The following is an 18,469-nucleotide window of genomic DNA, read 5'->3' as shown; positions in this document are numbered from 1 at the left end:
TTGTTTATTTATTTAAATTCCACCCATTGCTAGTTTTCTTTTTTTTCTCCCTCATAGTAGTTATTGTGGCTGTAGATGTTTTGCAGGTCAGTTGTTTTCTTAACTGGGTCTGTGATGTAGATACGTGATCACTGAGCTCATGCAGAGTGACCTACATAAAGTCATCGTTTCCCCTCAGCCTCTCACCACCGATCACATCAAGGTGTTCCTCTACCAGATACTCAGGGGTGAGTTCACATGGGCATGTGTCACTTTTTTTCCCCCTTCTTTTTTTGGGGAGAATCTGGATTATTTAATCAGGACAGATGAAAGATTGATGTGTTTTGTGCCTGCGTTGGAGAATGGGATTATCTCTGACCTTGTAATCGGCCTGGGAAGCTTTAATCTTATGTTCTGAAAATAAAATTTGTTAGCAAAATCCTACGGAACTGTTAATCTTGTTTGGGGCAATTTTTACTCTTGTTGCTGGGAGAGTCCAATGAATCTTTTAGCTGAGGCTGAAATGGTAATATTAATAGCATCGTAGATGAGGTTGATGTGTAATTTTTATTATTATTTTAGGTGAGACTTTATTTGAATACACTAGCATTCAGAAGTTCAGGGTTGGTGAGATGTTTTTTAAAGAAGTCTATTATGCTGATCCAAGCTGCATTTATTTGATCAAAATTAGTCAGTAATGATGTAACATATTATTGCCATTTAAAATAAGTGTTTTCTGTATTAATATATTTTAATAATTTATTCCTGTGGTTGCAAAACGAAATTTTCAGCAACATTTCTGCACTCTCCAGTGTCACATGATCCTTCACAAATCGTTTTAGCATGCTGACATTACTTCTTATTATTAATGACATTTTATATTATTAATATCTTTGTGAAAACTTTTTTTTTTTAAAGGTTTATGTGAATATAAAGTTCAGAAGAACAGCATGATTTTGCAATGGAATGTTTTTTGTAAGATTATAAATGTCACACTTATTGTGTCGTAGATGAATAAAATTATTGGTTTCTTTCATAAATGAAAAATCTTACTGACCCTAAAATTTTGAATGTTAGAGTATACTAAACTAATAAAGGCAAAGCACTTATAATAACATGGATGTTGTTATTAGCAAGTGCGGGAAGTTTTAGTTTCCTAATCAGTAAAGCTGGCATTTGATTGTGTGATATGTTAGTATTGTTCTTCCTATCGATGTCCTATATGTGACCCTGGACCACAAAACCAGTCAAGTGTCAGTTTTTTGACATTGATGGATTTATATGATGCATGAATCTCAATAAATACGCTTTCCATCAATGTATGGTTTGTTAGGATAGCACGATATCTGGCCGTGATACAACTTTTTGAAAATCTGGAATCTGAGGGTGCAAAAAAATCTAAATATTGAGAAAAACGCCTTTAAAGTTGTCTAAATGAAGTTCTTAGCAATGCATATTACTAATCAAAAAATTACATTTTGATATATTTACGATATTATAATGTACAAAGTATCTTCATGGAACATGATCTGTACTTATATCCTAATGATCTTCATAAAAGAAAAATGTATAATTTTGACCCATACTATGTATTTTTGGCTATTGCTACAAATATACCCCAGCGACTTAAGACTGATTTTGTGGTGCAGGGTCACATATGAGATATCCCCTCTCTCTCTCTCTTTCCCTTAGGGCTGAAGTACCTGCATTCTGCAGGTATTCTGCACAGAGACATCAAACCAGGGAACCTGCTGGTCAACAGCAACTGTCTGCTTAAGGTACCAAACCGCACACGTGTACATCAAATGTGCTCAATCAAATAATAATGGCAAAGTGAGAAATGTCACTTTTCCTTCCCTTTAGATTTGTGACTTTGGTCTGGCGCGAGTGGAGGAGCCGGATCCTACTCGTCACATGACCCAGGAGGTGGTGACGCAGTATTACCGTGCTCCGGAGGTTCTGATGGGATGCCAGCATTACACTTCATCGATAGATGTCTGGTCTGTAGGCTGTATCTTCGCAGAGTTGCTGGGCAGACGTATTCTTTTCCAGGCTCAGAGCCCCATACAACAGGTAATGACATACACTACTGTTCAAAAGTGTGAGGTTGCTAACCTTTTTGAAAGAAATATTTTTATTCATGCATTAAATTTAAGTCAATTTTATTAGTTCTGTTTATTAAAGAATTCTGTAAACATTAAGAAGAATTCTGTTAAGATTTGATTATAATGTTTCTTGAGCAGCCAACAAATATATTAGAATATTTTTTGAAGGATCATGAGACACTGAAGACTGGAGTACTTATACTTAAAATTCAGTTTTGCAACAAAGGAATTACGTTTAAAAATATATTCAAATTGAACTTTTTTTTTTAATTGTAACAATATTTCACAATGTTAGTGTTTAATGTTTTTTTATGAAATAATAAATACAGCTTTGTTGAACATACCAACCTCAAAATGTTAATACACACAAATGCTAGTATATACAGCATTATTGGATCTTTTTTTAATACACACTCTAATCTTGCTGAAAATGAGGCTCTTTTAACTTAATTCAAGTGTCTTATTTCTCCTCTTTTTCTCTCAGTTGGATCTGATCACTGATCTCCTGGGGACTCCTCCTCTTTCTGCCATGGCATCGGCGTGTGAAGGAGCGCGAGCGCACATTCTTAGAGGACCCCACAAACCAGTTCAGTATCCACCTTTACAATTATTTATTAGTGCATTAGTGCATGTAATTCTCAAATCAAATACAATATTCTAACATTCATTTGTGCCTTTTCTCTCTTAGCCCTCGCTGTCTGTTCTGTACATGTTGTCAGATGGAGCAACACATGAAGCTGTTCATCTTTTGTGCCGCATGCTAGTTTTCGATCCAGTGAGTATGACTTTTCTAGATCACAGTGATTACTGACTACATTTTGGCAAAATGCCTTTATGTATGTATGGCCTATACTTAAAGTAATAGTTAATTTAAGACCTTATACATACTTCTAAGTGTCTGTATTTTATAACGTTTGCATTTAAAGCACATTCTTCCATAAATGGCTTAATCTCACGAAACTGGAAGAACATACAATGACAAATTTTCTTAATGGTTTATGTAAATTTTAAAATAAATATACTGTATGTAATTGTAATGTTTGTTGTATGGTTTAAATGTGATTTTTGTATGAATAATGAAAATACAGTGTATCATCGTTGATATTATTACAATTTAGAATACACTACCAGTGTATTAAAATTTAGCTTTAATCACAGGAAAAAATATATATTTTAAAATATATTCAAATAGATGACACTTATTTTAAATAGTAAAAATATTTTAAAAATGCAGGCTTGGTGAGCATAAGAGACGACTTAAATTTTTTTTAAATCCTACTGTTCTAAAAGTTTTTACTGGTAGTGTACATGTTTTCTATTTGAATATTTTTAAAAAAAATGTAATTTATTCCTGTGATTTCAAAGCTGAATTTTCAGCATCATTACTCTAGTCTTCAGTGTCACATGATCCTTTAGAAATCATTCTAATAGGATTTTTTTATTATTATTCTTCAGGTAATAGTTTGTATCTGTTTCCATTTATAGGCTAAGCGCATCTCGGGCAGTGATGCTTTGTCTCATCCGTACTTGGATGAGGGTCGTCTGCGGTACCACACCTGCATGTGTAAGTGCTGTTACTCTGTGCCCAGTGGTAGAGTGTACACCCGGGACTTTGAGCCGCCTGCGGATCGACCTTTCAGCCACAACTATGAGCAGAGCATGCACTCCGTCTGGCAGGGCAAAGGTGACTCTCTTTTTATGACTCTGGCCCGTTGTTACGTTTAAATCTTCATCATCTTTTGACACGAAGGACCTATTTTGATGACCTGTTTTCTCTCTTCGCCTCAGAGCTCATCCACCGTTTTATAACAGAGCACCAGCAAGGCAAACGCGTGCCTTTGTGCATCAATCCCCAGAGTGCAGCCTTCAAAACCTTTATTAGGTGAGTATAAGAACAAGCGGTTTCTGACAAATCAATTCCTTTTTTCAGTACATGCACTTAAAATTAAAAATGATAGGGGGGTGGAACACCTGCCCGTTTTCAAAAAAAATCCAAAGGGCATCTCTTACCAATAATCAACAAAAAGATTTGGTCAAAAAATGCGGAAAATTCACATTTATTTATCTGTATTTATATTTATAAATACATCTACAAAATGTTCATGCCTGTCTTTCTTCAGTCAAAAAGAAATTAAAGTTTTTGAGGAAAACATTCCAGGATTTTTCTCCATATAGTGGGGATCAATGGGTTGAACGTCCAAATTGCAGTTTCAATGCAGCTCAAAAGGGCTCTACACATTTCCAGCTGAGGAATTAAGGTCTTATTAGTCAAACGGTCACTCATTTTCTAAAAAAAAGACAAAAATGTATATACTGTAAATGTGTATACTTTTTAATCGCAAATTCTCGTCTTGCACTAGCTTTGCAATGCAAACTACAACTTCATGCAGTACATAATCAAGTTGGAAAGGTCACACATGGTTAGCTATTTGTCTTTGTACATTGGTTGAAAAAAGTAGGGTAGGGCCAAAAAAATCCATCTTATTTTCTAATATAATATGGTTCTAATATAATATCTCGATATGAAGTCTAGGATACAATATCTATTGTGATTTATAAAAAAAAAAAAAAATTATAATAATAAATGAAGAAAATTTGGTAAATTTTACAGTTTAATTATTCTATCTATTGCACTTTGAGAGTTCAAAATTTACCGCCAGTTTCACAGACAAGGCTTAAGCCTAGTCTAAGACTAAAATGTAAGTCTGAGCTGTTTTAACCGAAAGAAACTTGCACTGACTGATCTTAAATTATATCGGTGCCTTTGTTTTGTCTCAAGATGCTCACCAGTAATATGTTTTTCTAAGCATGTTTATAAATATTAGTTAAATGTCCTAATTGTACTATGGGTTAATCCTGGCTTAGTCTAAGCCCTGCCTGTGAAACCAGGCCTAAGAGTTCCAACCCATGTTCTTAACTAAAAAAAACTAAAGTCAGAAAAAAGTCTGTGAATTGGCTTGTACCTAAACTTTAAAGGGGACTCAACCCTCTTTTTATTAACTTTTATTTTGATGGAAATGGCCGTCTGCTGTGAAAATAAAGCCGTTGCGTTCCCAAACACGCACTAAACTCAGAGCACATACAATAAACAAGTTCACTGCATTCACTGTAAACTGAGCTGTTCTGAGGTGCGGAAAACACCGGATCACGAGCTGATCACCTGAACGAAGTGCACACTTCGCTTTGAAACATGCAGCGAAAACAAACTTGATGTGCTAAAGCAAAATGGCCCAAAACACAACTTTAAAGACCTTTTTTGTTAGAACGGTTTAAATATGGTTTAAAAACTACCCTTTTTGCCTGGAAGACCTGTCGTTTTCATATCGTCATGTGAACACAATGGATTTGAGACAGTTTTGCTATTGCGATATTATGATTTTGATAATACCGTTATATCTGTATCGTTTGACTTTCTTTGCACATTCGCTTTGTAAACACTGGGTCATTACTTCCGCCTATGTGACACATGACCTTTCCAATGTGATTATGTGATGCAAGACAAGCATTTTTGGTTAAAGTATTTATTTATTTATTTTCTGAAAATGAGCGATTTTGCTAGATAAGAACCTTATTCCTTGGCTGGGATCGTGAAGAGCTCTTTGAAGCTGCATTAAAACTACAATTTGCACCTTCAACCCACTGATCCCCAATGAAATCCACTATATGGAGAAAAATCCTGAAATGTATTCCTCAAAAAACATTTTTGGACTGAAGAAAGAAAGACATGAACTTAAATTGACAAGAAATTTAATTCTGGAGTGAACTAATCCTTTAAACCGTTATTGTATTATTTCTGTAACAGATCCACAGCCTGGCATTCTTCAAAAGTATCAAGGAAAGAAGAGAGATGAGGGAGGAGGTGGATTCTAGGAAATGTGGATCATAGGAGCAAGCATGCATTGGAGATGAAGATGGTTCTTGATGGATCACATGCTTTCGAACGAATTCTCAGCACTCATTCTGATTCAACAAGGGGATTTCTCAGAAAAACACAATTGTTTCCAGTTCCACTTACACAACACTGATGAAAAATGCTTCTGATGCTGCTGAGAACACTTTTGTACTGACTGTGTGCTTGAGGATTACGGGAAATAGAATTTTCCACAGATAAAAAAGAAAAAAAGAAAAAGAAAATCTCTTGGATTGTTGAATATGACTAAATGAGCCAACGTCAATGTTGTGCAATGCAGACATCTGGAATAATGCAAATGACGAGACTGCGCTGACCATGATGATTTCACTAAGAGATGAGATGACAGTGCCCACAAGTCCATAGCATCTGCCGGTGTATCTCCAAACTCTGTCTATAGACTTTTATCACTGTGTTCCTTCTGCGGGTTCTAATAGGTTTTATTCTTACAATTCTGGTAACCAAAAGTTCTTAAGTCTTCTTACTTTGTTACTGCTTCCTCATTCAACCGAATGCTTTCTGTTCGATATCACTCAGATTTTCTACTAATTTTGTTTCTTTGCTGTTATTATTTTGCATTTAAGGGGGGAGTTTTCAACATTTCTTGAGTTTCGACGATCCTCGAGTAAACGCATTAGAGTTGTATCAGAACGCTGTATAGAGGCGACGGACGTACGTGTTTATCTGTGGAACGTAGGTACTGTGCCGTTCCCACCTGGAGCATCTTCCCAAAGGTCCCGCCCCCCTCCTAGGACCAAACGAGATTGATATCAGTATCCTGCTCTCTGATTGGGCGAGGCTTTGTAGGCAGAGAAGATAGATGGAATATTATTTATTTTCTCTTTTTAATTTATTGTCGTCTTGTCCGAATTGTTCGGTGTTTGTGTTTGGCGCACAAAGAGGCACGAGCGAGCCATCTGCTCCTCGAGTGTTTTTGAAAAACTGTGCGGTTTCGGAGAGTTTAGGGAATGTGCAGTGTTGTGCTTTTTTGAATATTTCATTACCTCAACCGGCCCTCAGTTCACTGAGCTGGTGTATATAGACTGAACCCAATCGTTTATCAAAAATGTACTGTAATGCAGTCGAATGACGTCAAGCGTGTATGTGTGTGTGGAGCTGCTCCACTGGGCCGCAGTCTCTCCCTGAATCCGTCTGCTTTCTTTTTCTCCTTCAGAGCAGATTGTTGGGACGGTGGCTTATGGTTAATTTTAGATTATAGATTAGTTGTTGGGGAAATGCTGCTGTTTGTGTAATACCTCCAAAACCTCCCCGACTCATTGTCATAGTAACACGTCTAGAGCTCAGGTTTCATATTGTACGATATGGACTAGACTGTAGATGTGGATTCAGGCAGCCGCTGGTGCTCTCTGGAGAGAGCTGAATACTCAAAACTCAAAAATGCCCAGTACTGTAAACGTTTGCCTTTTACCAGCAGGTGGCAACACAAGCGCAGGGCATGATTGGATGTATCAATAATGTCTCTCAGTGCATGTGTGTATGGACTTGGATTTGCAATTGCAGTGCATTAGGAGTTTTATTTTAGAAACTTTTTAAATGTGCTGTTGCTATTTAATTTTATTATAGGAATTTTATTTTTTTCTCCCCCATGTATTGTGACCAATATTATTTTTTAGCTTTTGGTTTTCATTTTTTTGTTTCTTAAGTTGATGCTTTTATGACCACTTTATTGTGTTGGTAGAAAAACTAGCAAAATAGTGACGGGAATGAAGATCGGCTGGGTTGGTTTAGTCTCGCCGACTGCCAAGCAGAAAGTGAACATTTTAAGTGAATGGTGAATTTCTTTTAGTCGTAAGATAATAGATGTTAGACATTTTTAAGATGAAACTCAAAACTTGATATTCGTGTTAATGACTATTATGGCTTTGATAAAAATGATTGAACAGTTGTTTTAAGATGGTTCTTGCTTTGTTGTTATCTGTTTTGTTTTCTTTTTCTTTTTTTGTCTTTGCATTTTAGAAGAAAAAATGTTTTTGGACTTTTTGTGTTCCCAACAAATACTTGAAGTTTTTAAGAAAAAAAAAAGAGACATGGATTAGGGTAAAATATAGACATTAAAGAGACAGACACTGGAAACCTTGCCTCTGCATCTTATTGATTTTTCATTGCAATTGCATTACCAAGATTTGAAAAGGTTTTGATGTTTTGCAATATAAAATCAGCAAGAAATGAAAATTCTCCCTATATTGTAAACCGTTTGATCTATGCATGTGTTTCTCTGTTGCTTCTCTCATTTCATCATGACTTTAAGGTTACGTGATCTAAACTTGAGTTTGGTTTATTTAGTAAAGGTACTCAGTATTTACAATATTCACGCAGTTATCATTCATGTTATTTATGTTTCACATGACAAACTTACACTGCCAGTCAAAAGTGTTTTTTGTTTTTTTAAAGAAGTCTCTTCTGCACACCAAGCCTGCATTTATTTGATCCAAAACACAGCAAAAGCAGTAATATTGTGAAATATTTTTACTATTTAAGTAAATAACTGCTTTCTATTTGTGTATATTTTAAAATATAATTTATTCTTGTGATCAAAGCTAAATTTTCAGCATCATTACTTCAGTGTTTAGTGTCACGTGATTGTTCAGAAATCATTCTAGTATTCTGATTTGCACTTCAAGAAACATTTTTATTAATATTATCAATATTTAAAACAGTTGAGTTTTTTTCGGAATTCTTTGATGAATAGAAAGATCCAAAAATCAGGAAATTATAGAAATTAATACTTTTATTTACCAAGGATGCTTTAAATTGATCAAAAGTGAGACATTTATAATGTTACAAAAGATTTCCATTTCAGATAAACGCTGTTCTTCTGAACTTTCTATTCATCAAAGAAACCTGAAAAAAATTCTACTCTGTTCTTTTCAACATGTTTTTTTGAGCCGCAAATCTGATTATTAGAATGATTTCTGAAGAATTAGTGACTGGAAATTATGCTAAACTTCAGCATTGAAATCACAGGAATAATTTATTTTTTTAAACTATATTCAAATAGAAAGCAGTTATTTTAAATAGTAAACATATTTAGAATTTTACTGTTTTTACTGTACTTTGGATTAAATAAATGCAGGCTTGATGAGCAGAAGTGACTTCTTTAAAAAACATTACAAATCTTACCGTTCAAATACTTTTGACTGGTAGTATAAATATATGAATCTGGTCACAAATGAGTAGACTCTTACAATAAAGTCCTAATGACCGAGGGACTTTTGTATACAAGGCTTTGTGTTTCTTTCAGATTTGTTAAACCATATGTACGTCAGGTTCATTTGACTGTAAGTACATGCTCAAGCTTCATTTCCCATGTTCTTAAGTCCCTAAAGTAACCATAAATGGAACCTGGGATACCTTTTTTTATGACTGCATCTACATAAAATTTCCATATGCATATTGCCTTCCAGACACAAAACAGTAGCTGTTACAGATTGCAAGAGCTGCCTGCACTGATATAAGAGAGACTACACAGCTAAAAATCATTTCCTTTTTGTAAAACCCAGAAACATTTACCCCAAATTGCATAAGATCCGAAGTTTTCAGATAATCTATTTTGAACATACACCAAATATATTCTCACCCCACATGCAGATGCTTTTATCCAAAGCGATTTACCAAAAAGTAAGACAAAAACCAGGCACAAACCAGTGCATACAGTGAAAGCTGACCACTATAGACCCCATATTGTGCAAAGGCAGACTTATCACTGCAAACTAGTTGAGGTAAAGTAAGAAATGTGACCTATTTCTTTGTGCAATGTTGTATAACACACGCACTGAACCAAGAAATCATCACTGTCATTAGAAACATGCTTTCTCCGTAGAATGCCATAGGACAGATTTCTAAAAGCAGAACATCCATTAAATATATTTTTTGGCAAATTCATTTTTTTAGGCTCCAGGGGCCTGATGTATGTAGTGACATTTCCTATTTGGAAACTGACTGGTATTTATTAATAATGATAAACTTGGCTCATTTATTAACCATCTTGCCCTATCATGTCTGACAATAGGAATATTGCATATATATATATAAAAAAAAAAACACAATATACTAATAGCTATTAAGTAAAACGTGCACTGAGATCAATTTTAGATGCACAACAAAATTATATCACATCACATGTAATAGATTTGCTTGATAAGTTATTAAATCATTTGATTAAAGATTACGAGGGTAAATGATTATAAACACTGCAACATTGCATAAAAATACAAGAACTGACTTTAAACTCGGGCTATTCATATCACTTCCGTTTTATAAAAAGCTGTAAACAAACTTACTCTCTGCCTGCGTGTATTGTGCAAATAATACGTGTTATTAATACAAAATATTGATAATTGTGTATGTTTAATACGGAGTGCTGAGACAATGAAAGATGACAAAAAAAAGACGTCGGGACATAAATAGTTAATGCGGTCTTGTACTATCAGGTCACTTTGTTTTTACTCGCCATTGGTTAGATTTTCTATCAATCAAAGCTTTGACCAATCAATGAAGGGCAAATCTGTCGCGTCCTTCTCGTTTGGCCAATCAGCAGTTAGTTACTAAGAGTCGCGGTGCAGATTTAAAAGTAAAATTAATCTCTTGTCAACACATTTAGGACAGGGGCCAGTGGAAAAGACGTGATTTCAGAACCGAGAGCGATGAACAGTAAGTTAAACCGGCTTTTGTAATTCCGTGTACAATTGACTAAATTCTCCGTTAATGCTATTTAAAGGTTACGCGAAAAAGACAAGGAAGACCACGGCTGTTTTTATCCGCTAAGCGAGGCTCTGAGTCATGTTAGCGCTAGCCTGGAAGCTATCGTGACTCTCTTTCTCTACTTTGCATGCAGGCGAATTAGAATAACGCCATTATTTAGATAACTTTCGGCATTTGGTTCGGGATTTGCACATGTTTTGTAGTCAAATGTGAGCCATTCCGCCTTTTCCTGCCTTCCCCGGTCCCCACTTGTTTTGTCTAATCCTGGTGAGGTGGTCAGAGAGGCAGAACCGGGGACCAAAGTGGTTGCCTGGATACCTGCTTCTCTTTCCATCCGTCTGGCGCAGGTATCCGCTCTCCGCCACGGCTAGCCTACATTTTCATTTAAATAAGTCATTTGCAAGGCTAATGTTTGATTGTGGCCATGTCTGACCACTGCAGCTTTTGATCTGCTGACTCAGCTTGAGTTGAGAGCTTTGTGAAGACCAGATGGACGCGGATCAGATCTCTTATTTGTTGGGATCCACTTGCTTCCTGGATGTGGACAGACAAACTTCGCTGTACAGCTATTATATTTTAACACGTGTGTTTTCCCAGCAGGTGCTGGCGATCCACAACCTGTGCAGCTTTCTGGGATCAAGCGCTTAGGATAAATCAACAACAACATGTGGACCGCCTCACAGATGCCTCCTGGACCTTGTGATCCGATTTCTGGAAGACTGTGACAGGATTGTCCTTCCCCGTAACCGACGCTGCTCAACCTTAATGTAATCTGCCTTTTTTTTTTTGGCTTGCTCTGATATGATCCTGTCCCCCTGCTGCTTTTCTCTAGCGTCTTTTAGAAATGCTTTAACCCGTTCAAACCCAGTGTGCTATGTTCTGACTTGCATCACCTTTCTCTGATGTTTTAATGTATAATACTGCAAAACTGCTTGATATGGTTTCAGTAATACATCCTAGAGAATTTATACAATCTTTACCAAAAGTTGTAGAATGAATAATATGTCTGTAACAGCGATAGACATCTGACCAATGCTCATGTAATGACATTCAACTTTGTATCTGTTTGGTAATATGTCATTGTAGGTGGTATGGCATAGTAGCGGAATATAATACATGAGCAGGTCATTGTAAGGTTGCCGGTTTGAACCCGGAGGAGGGATATAACCCTTGTTACTGGATCAAACATACCCTGTATCATTTAATATTTGTTTCTTTGTGTAAGCTGTCATATGTGTTAACAGTTACGTTTTAGATTTGTTAATCATCCAACAATGAAAGTCAAAATTAGTACTTATTTAGGTTACCCTTCATTTAAAGGTAGCCTTGTTATATTGTAATTATGCAATAAAGTACTGAATAATTAAGACTTACTATAGGGTTAGTGTTTGGTTTAAGGTTAGTTGCATGTAATTATGCATAATTTACTGTTATTACTGTAATGCATATGTATTTGTATAACAGACTAAAATATAAAAGGCTAAAACAAAATACACAACCAGTCAAAAGTTTTTGAACAGGAAGATTTTTAATGTTTTTTTATTTTTATTTTAAAAAGTCTCTTCTGCTCACCAAGCCTGCATTTATTTGATCCAAAGTACAGCAAAAGTTAATTTTTACTATTTAAAATAGTTTAAATATGTATTTTTACCAAATAATTTACTATTTAAAAAAAATATGTAATTTTTAGCATCAATACTCCAGTCACATGATCCTTCAGAAATCATTCTAATATTCTCCTTTGCTGCTCAAAAAACATTTATTATTATTATTATTATGTTGAAAACAACTGAGTAGAATTTTTTTTTTCCAGGTTTCTTTGATAAATACGAAGTTCAGATGAACAGCATTTATCTGAAGAATAAATATTTTGTAACATTATAAATGTCTTTATCATCACTTTGGATCAATGTAAAGCATCCTTGCTAACTAAAAGTAATAATTTGATACTGTAATAAATGATTCTGACTCTAAGCTTTTAAATAGTATAGTGTATAATGTTACAGAAGCTTTTTATTTCAGATGAATGCTGATCTTTGGATCTTTCTACTCACCAAAGAATGCTGAAACAAATGTACTGTTTTAAATATTGATAAAAATAATAATAATGATTGTTTCTTGAACAGCAAATCAGCATAGAATGATTTCTGAAGACTGGAGTGACGATGCTGAAAAATTCAGCTTTAAAATCACAGGTATATATTAAATTTTAAAATGTATTCAAATAGAAAACACTTATTTTAAATAGTAAAATATTTCAAAATGTGACTCTTTTTGCTTCATTTTGGATTAAATAAATGCAGGCTTAGACTTATTTTAAAAATAATAATAATGATTGTTTCTTGAACAGCAAATCAGCATATTAGAATGATTTCTGAACAGCAAATCAGCATATTAGAATGATTTCTGAACAGCAAATCAGCATATTAGAATGATTTCTGAAGACTGGAGTAACAATGCTGAAAAATGTAGCTTTGAGCACAGGAATAAATTAAAATTTAAAATGTATTCAAATAGAAAAGGCTTATTTTAAATAGTTAAAATTTTTCAAAATTGTACTGTTTTTGCTGTATTTTGGATTAAATAAATTTAAAAAACACTAAAAAAAAATCTTACAGTGCAAAAACTTTTGACTGGTAGTGTATTGTTAAATATATAATTAATTAAATGTATTTATAAATTATTTAAAAAAAAAAACAGTAGTCTGTAATATTCTGAATGATATTTGGCTCTCCATTGTAATGGAAATAGAAATAACAGAAATATTGTACACAATTTGGTGTCTTTCATAACTAACGCCTCATTTTTATCGTATATTTGTGTCTGTGGGTGTGAACGGGTTACAGCAAAAGAGTTGCATGGCACGGATTGAACACTGTCGCACAATATCCATATTGTGTTTGGGGACTCTGGGGGCGCATCCCCGTTTTTGCAGTTGGGTTTTTTCCATCAACCATGTGGGTCGGAAAGCGATTTATTACTGGCTGCTGTAAGCACACACATAGCCAGCGGGCCTATAGCCTGCAACCTGTTAGCTAGAGGTCCCGACGAGACTCCCTCAGCCTCGTGTGCTGCTGGACTGCTGGCGAGGACACAATAGGATGGATGCCGCTAGCCTGCTAGCTCTAAAGGTAGCGTTGTGAATACGCGAGCCGCTCGCGTTGCTTTGCCGTTGTTTACATGAACGGAGAAAATCAGAGCGTGACCGAGATGACGTAAGGAACGGCGGAGGGTTTCATAACGTAATTTATGCGAGATTACAGTTCGTTGAAAACCGTCATGTGTCGCGTTGAACGATTTGCGTGCTGCATGAACAGATTGGTACAAGCTTCAGAATAATGAATAACTAACGCGCACTGGCTGTCACGTCTGTAATGCACTTCTTGATTTTGCTGTGATGTCTGGTACAGATTTGGATTAAGTCGTTTTACCCAGTTTTTGTGATTTGGCCTTGTTGCAGACAGGCTCTCACAGTCCCACTGTAGCAATAACAGCAATAATACACTCCCTTTCACCTCCTCCCGCAAGGTTACCCCTCACTGTACCACAGAATGAAGGCCTGCGCCCTCCCACACACCCCTCTTTCTTTCTTCTTGGTCTCCCCTGGTCTTGCTGCCCTCCCTCTCCCTGCAGTAATCTTTCTAAATCTCTTGCTTGCTAATCCTTTCCATGCCTATTTTAGTACGGACACCCCCCACACCCTCTCCTCCCAAACATCCCAGCTTCTGCTTCAATATAAATATGGCAGCTGTCCGGAATAATTTAAGAACTCCTTACAAAGCAATAATGAGAGCGGTGATGGGATGCAGGTGAAATTGTCTTCCTTGTCTTCTATCTTGTAGTCTGTCATATGAACTTGAGTTTAGTGCTACTCTAAATTGATGTATTTGTCTAATCTGGCACATTTACGAAGCTGTATGTCTTTGTTGAGTGCTGATGTGGATTTTGTTCTCTAATTTTCCTTCTGTACTCTCTCCGTTTGTTTCATCCTTCTGTCTTTGCCTTGCCCTTCTCTCTCCTTTCTTTCAGTGAACAGATTTTTGGTGAGGTTCAAGTTATAAATGCAATGCTTATGATCAAGCCAAATAATTTTTCATGTTTGAGTTTTCATGAATGGAAAGTTTGTTTTAATAGACATTCTATTATATAAAAATATATGTTGATGCTCTTTAGAACAGAACACTAAAATGTATAATATATTTATCTTTTTTAGACACAGTGACGTTGAGCAACTTTGCCCGAGATTATGCTGAGCATCCTTGCAGCTGGCTCCATATTCTTCCCAGGCCTCTTCCTGCTGTCCAAGCGATTCCTGAAACATGCTCCTGGGCTTAAATGGAGCGAAAAGGATGCTGTCATCGTCTCGTCCAGGTAAATAAAGGGAAGAGAAAGTGAGATGTGTTGAAAGGTGCTGTCAAGCTCCAGCTACCCGGTTTTATTTACTTGTTTATCTTTGTGCTTTTTGTTTTTGTTCATTAAAAATGAAAGGCATGGCAGTGGATGCATAGTTGTATTTCTGAGTGATTATTACGGTTTACTTAAAAAGCTATTTACTAAAACTAGTTTTAACTGTTTAACTGCATCAGTGAATGTGATTTTGAATTATATACAGACAAACCAACATTTATTCAGACACCTTAAAGGGAATCCTTCGCCAAAATGCAATCTGGGGTGTTTTTTGGATTGTAAACGAGTCAAACTTTCATCTAAAAGCATAATTATGACGAAAGAGCCACTTTTAAGATTGACCGTGATTTCGTTTTCTGGTTAAATGGCTGGTGAATGGGAGTGCTAGGGGCACTACTTTGAGCGCTTCAAAATCGATATTTTTACGAGACTAAGAAGGCTCGACACACCATGAAACTTTGCTTGAAGTATTGCCTGGGTCTCTACACATGAACTCGAGCATTGAGAACATTGTTTGTGTACACAGTTTACTAAAAAGAGAGGTTTTGAACAACTCACTTACACTGTTTGGGTTTCCGCTCGCAGCCGTCTTGTCAGTCAAGAAGTGATGATCTCCGAATGCGAATGAATGGACTTAATATTTAAGGTTAATATTGTTTTTCACTTGTGACAAAACAACGAATTAGCCGTGCATTTATATGGAAATATGCTCTAGGAGCTATCCATCCTCGCATTCGGAGATCGACACTTCTTGACTGGCAAGACAACAGATGTTGATTTTAGTCATTGGGAAAATTTTAGTATTTGACATTAAAGACATCATATGGTTTTTATAATAAAAAGGTGATTTTTAGATTAAAATTGCCCTCACAAATGTTAAAAATTTCCCCTGGAAATCAATTCAAGGGGGCAAATATTGCCCCTTAATGGAAAAGTTAATTTCTGACCCTGGCATGTAAGGTTAAATTTGGTTGAAGTGTATGTCTGATGCATTAATGTGCTTTTCTGCTTAGCAAGGAAAGTTACAGTGCTTAAATAATGCTTCCTTTAAATGGTGTCAACAAAATCTGCTATTAATGGTTTCAAATATCTCCTATCAAAGAGTGTTTGCAGTCTGTTTTATCTCCTTTCTGTCTTTCATGCATGTTTTTCTCTCACTCTTTCTTAGACTGGTGTCCTCAGTTCAGGCCATCATGGCATCCTCTGCCGGATACATCATCGCCTGTTCTTGTGAAGACATTATTGAGGACCAGTGAGTATCAGATTAAGATACTTGACAAGACATAATGAAAAACTTTTTTTTTGTTGATTACTATTGATTGTGCATGTGTCTCTGTCGCCTCTTTTCACTTGTTGCGTTTGCGAATACAGCTGAGAATTCTCTCATTTTCTATGGATTTGTTCCCAGATGTGTAGGAGTGTGAAAGTATTCCCTTCACTCTGAGTGTTTCTAAGAATGTGCTATTCCTCCAATGCGCACCTTATGTCAGTGTAATCTAATTAGAAACTAATTAGGTTGCGAGCCGATCTGTAAATCCACTGTGGCGCAGCAAGCCAGGGGGGAAAGGGAGCAAGAGAGAGTAGACTGGCAAAATACTCTGGAAAAAGTTGACGGTGACTTTTTATGACAGCTTTAGTCAGCGGTTTCAGTTAATAGTTGAAAGCTGCGTCTTTACACTTGAAACCCATTAGGAGGTTTGTGGAAAACGGTTGGCTCTAATTTGATTTGCCTCAACTAATCGAATTGTAAATCTTGTTTTGAACTGTTTATCTTGTTTAATTTTGCCTTAACCCGAAGGCACACAAGTGAATTAAGAATGGCAGCACAAATAGGTCAGAGCAATCATGTTTCATAAATGATTTAAGGCAGGTAAACTCAATTACTCTGTGTATGTGTAGTAAGTGCATCAGTCAGAGTACAGGCTAGAGTTTAGACAAGGGCCAAGTCAAATACTAGGCCTGTTTTTACAGGTTTAATTTGTTAGGTTTTGAATTTCTTATGCTAATTTAGGCTTTGACAGTATAATGTTAATAAAAAGTACTTTATTCTTATGATTGAATATTCATGACTGCAACAATGGATTTGAAAAGTACTTAAATTATATATTCAAATGTAATAATTTAAAATGAATTACTAAAAATGGATGCTAGAAATTGTATTGTGATTATTGTATCTCTTATGCTCACCACCTGCATTTATTTGATCAGAAAAGATTAAGAACAATTACAATTTAAAATGACTACTTTTTCTTATTGAATAAGTTTAAAAATGTAATTTATTCCTATGATGAGCCATTACTCCAGTCTTCAGTGTCTTTCCTGATAAATACAAATTTCAAATGAACAGCATTTATTTGAAATAGAACTTTTATAACAAATTTAAATTATTTTGTCACTGATCAATTTAATGCATCTTTGACAAATGTGACCCTGGACCACAAAACCAGTCTTAAGTCGCTGGGGTATATTTGTAGCAATAGCCAAAAATACATTGTATGGGTCAAAATTTTTGATTTTTCTTTTATGCCAAAAATCATTAAGAAATTAAGTAAAGTTCATGTTCCATGAAGATTTTTTTTTTAAATTTCAACTGTAAACATATCAAAATGTAATTTTTGATTTGTAATATGCATTGTTAAGAACCTAATTTGGACAACTTTAAAGGTGATTTTCTCAGTCTTTTTGATTTTTTTGCATCCTCAGATTTCTGATTTCAAATAGATGTATCTCAGCCAAATATTGTCCTATCCTAACAAACCATACATCAATAGAAAGCTTATTTATTGAGCTTTCATATGATGTATAAATCACAGTTTTGTCAAATTTAACCTTATGACTGGTTTTGTGGTCCAGGGTCACAAATGAAAGTATTAATGCCTTTTACTGACCCCTTATCTTTGAATGGTAGAGTATGTTTAATTAAGAAATAGACATACATTAATCCTCACAAATCCCATTTCTCTTGAAAACGTGTAGAAAATAGTTTCACTGCCTCTACCGTCTGACTGGTGCTTCATTTGCTAGTCAAATTTTAAGGGAATACATAATCCAAAAATGAAAATGTCATCGTTTACTCCCTCTCATGTTGTTGTTCTAAACCTGTATGAATGCTTGTCTAACATGTGTCACAAAATGAGAAATTTATCAGACCTTCCTGGAACCTCCAGTACTAGTGAGCACCTTCATGTTCATGGTTCTAAAAGAATTTTAAAATTGTTTAGGAAAAGTCATTAAAAGATCATTAAATCTGCACAGGTTTAAAATGTTAAGTTGCCTTTCTGATCATTATATCTATAAATATTTGGTATATATTATGCACATATTAACTCTTTCCCCACCAGCAAAA

At 35.4% G+C, this 18,469-nt stretch overlaps 2 protein-coding genes across 4 annotated transcripts in view; both read left to right on the top strand.

Moving 5' to 3' along the window:
• nlk1 (nemo-like kinase, type 1) overlaps window positions 1–8,088 on the top strand; it is a 15,790-nt gene extending 7,702 nt beyond the window's left edge. The window contains exons 5-12 of the mRNA XM_073833433.1: window positions 121–227; window positions 1,672–1,757; window positions 1,843–2,052; window positions 2,569–2,670; window positions 2,773–2,859; window positions 3,570–3,768; window positions 3,873–3,966; window positions 5,887–8,088. Coding sequence (XP_073689534.1) covers window positions 121–227; window positions 1,672–1,757; window positions 1,843–2,052; window positions 2,569–2,670; window positions 2,773–2,859; window positions 3,570–3,768; window positions 3,873–3,966; window positions 5,887–5,935 — 934 coding nt within the window. The 3' untranslated portion in view covers window positions 5,936–8,088. The remainder of the gene's footprint in view (window positions 1–120; window positions 228–1,671; window positions 1,758–1,842; window positions 2,053–2,568; window positions 2,671–2,772; window positions 2,860–3,569; window positions 3,769–3,872; window positions 3,967–5,886) is intronic.
• A 2,485-nt stretch (window positions 8,089–10,573) lies between these two features.
• Window positions 10,574–18,469, top strand: part of tlcd3ba (TLC domain containing 3Ba) — a 30,488-nt gene continuing 22,592 nt past the window's right edge. Inside the window, exons 1-4 of one of the 3 annotated variants that reach the window (XM_073842093.1) lie at window positions 10,574–10,665; window positions 11,314–11,483; window positions 14,930–15,087; window positions 16,292–16,375. In XM_073842093.1, the coding sequence (XP_073698194.1) occupies window positions 14,963–15,087; window positions 16,292–16,375 (209 nt within the window). In that variant the 5' untranslated portion in view covers window positions 10,574–10,665; window positions 11,314–11,483; window positions 14,930–14,962. Of the gene's footprint in view, window positions 10,666–11,313; window positions 11,484–13,557; window positions 13,848–14,929; window positions 15,088–16,291; window positions 16,376–18,469 lie in introns of those variants that run through there. The other 2 variants (XM_073842101.1, XM_073842109.1) reach the window with 2 other exon arrangements.

This window comes from Garra rufa, chromosome 1, assembly GCF_049309525.1.
Source record: "Garra rufa chromosome 1, GarRuf1.0, whole genome shotgun sequence".
Classification (NCBI taxonomy): domain Eukaryota; kingdom Metazoa; phylum Chordata; class Actinopteri; order Cypriniformes; family Cyprinidae; genus Garra; species Garra rufa.
The sequence above is the reverse complement of the archived record's forward strand: the minus strand, read 5'-3'. Positions and strand labels throughout refer to the sequence as shown.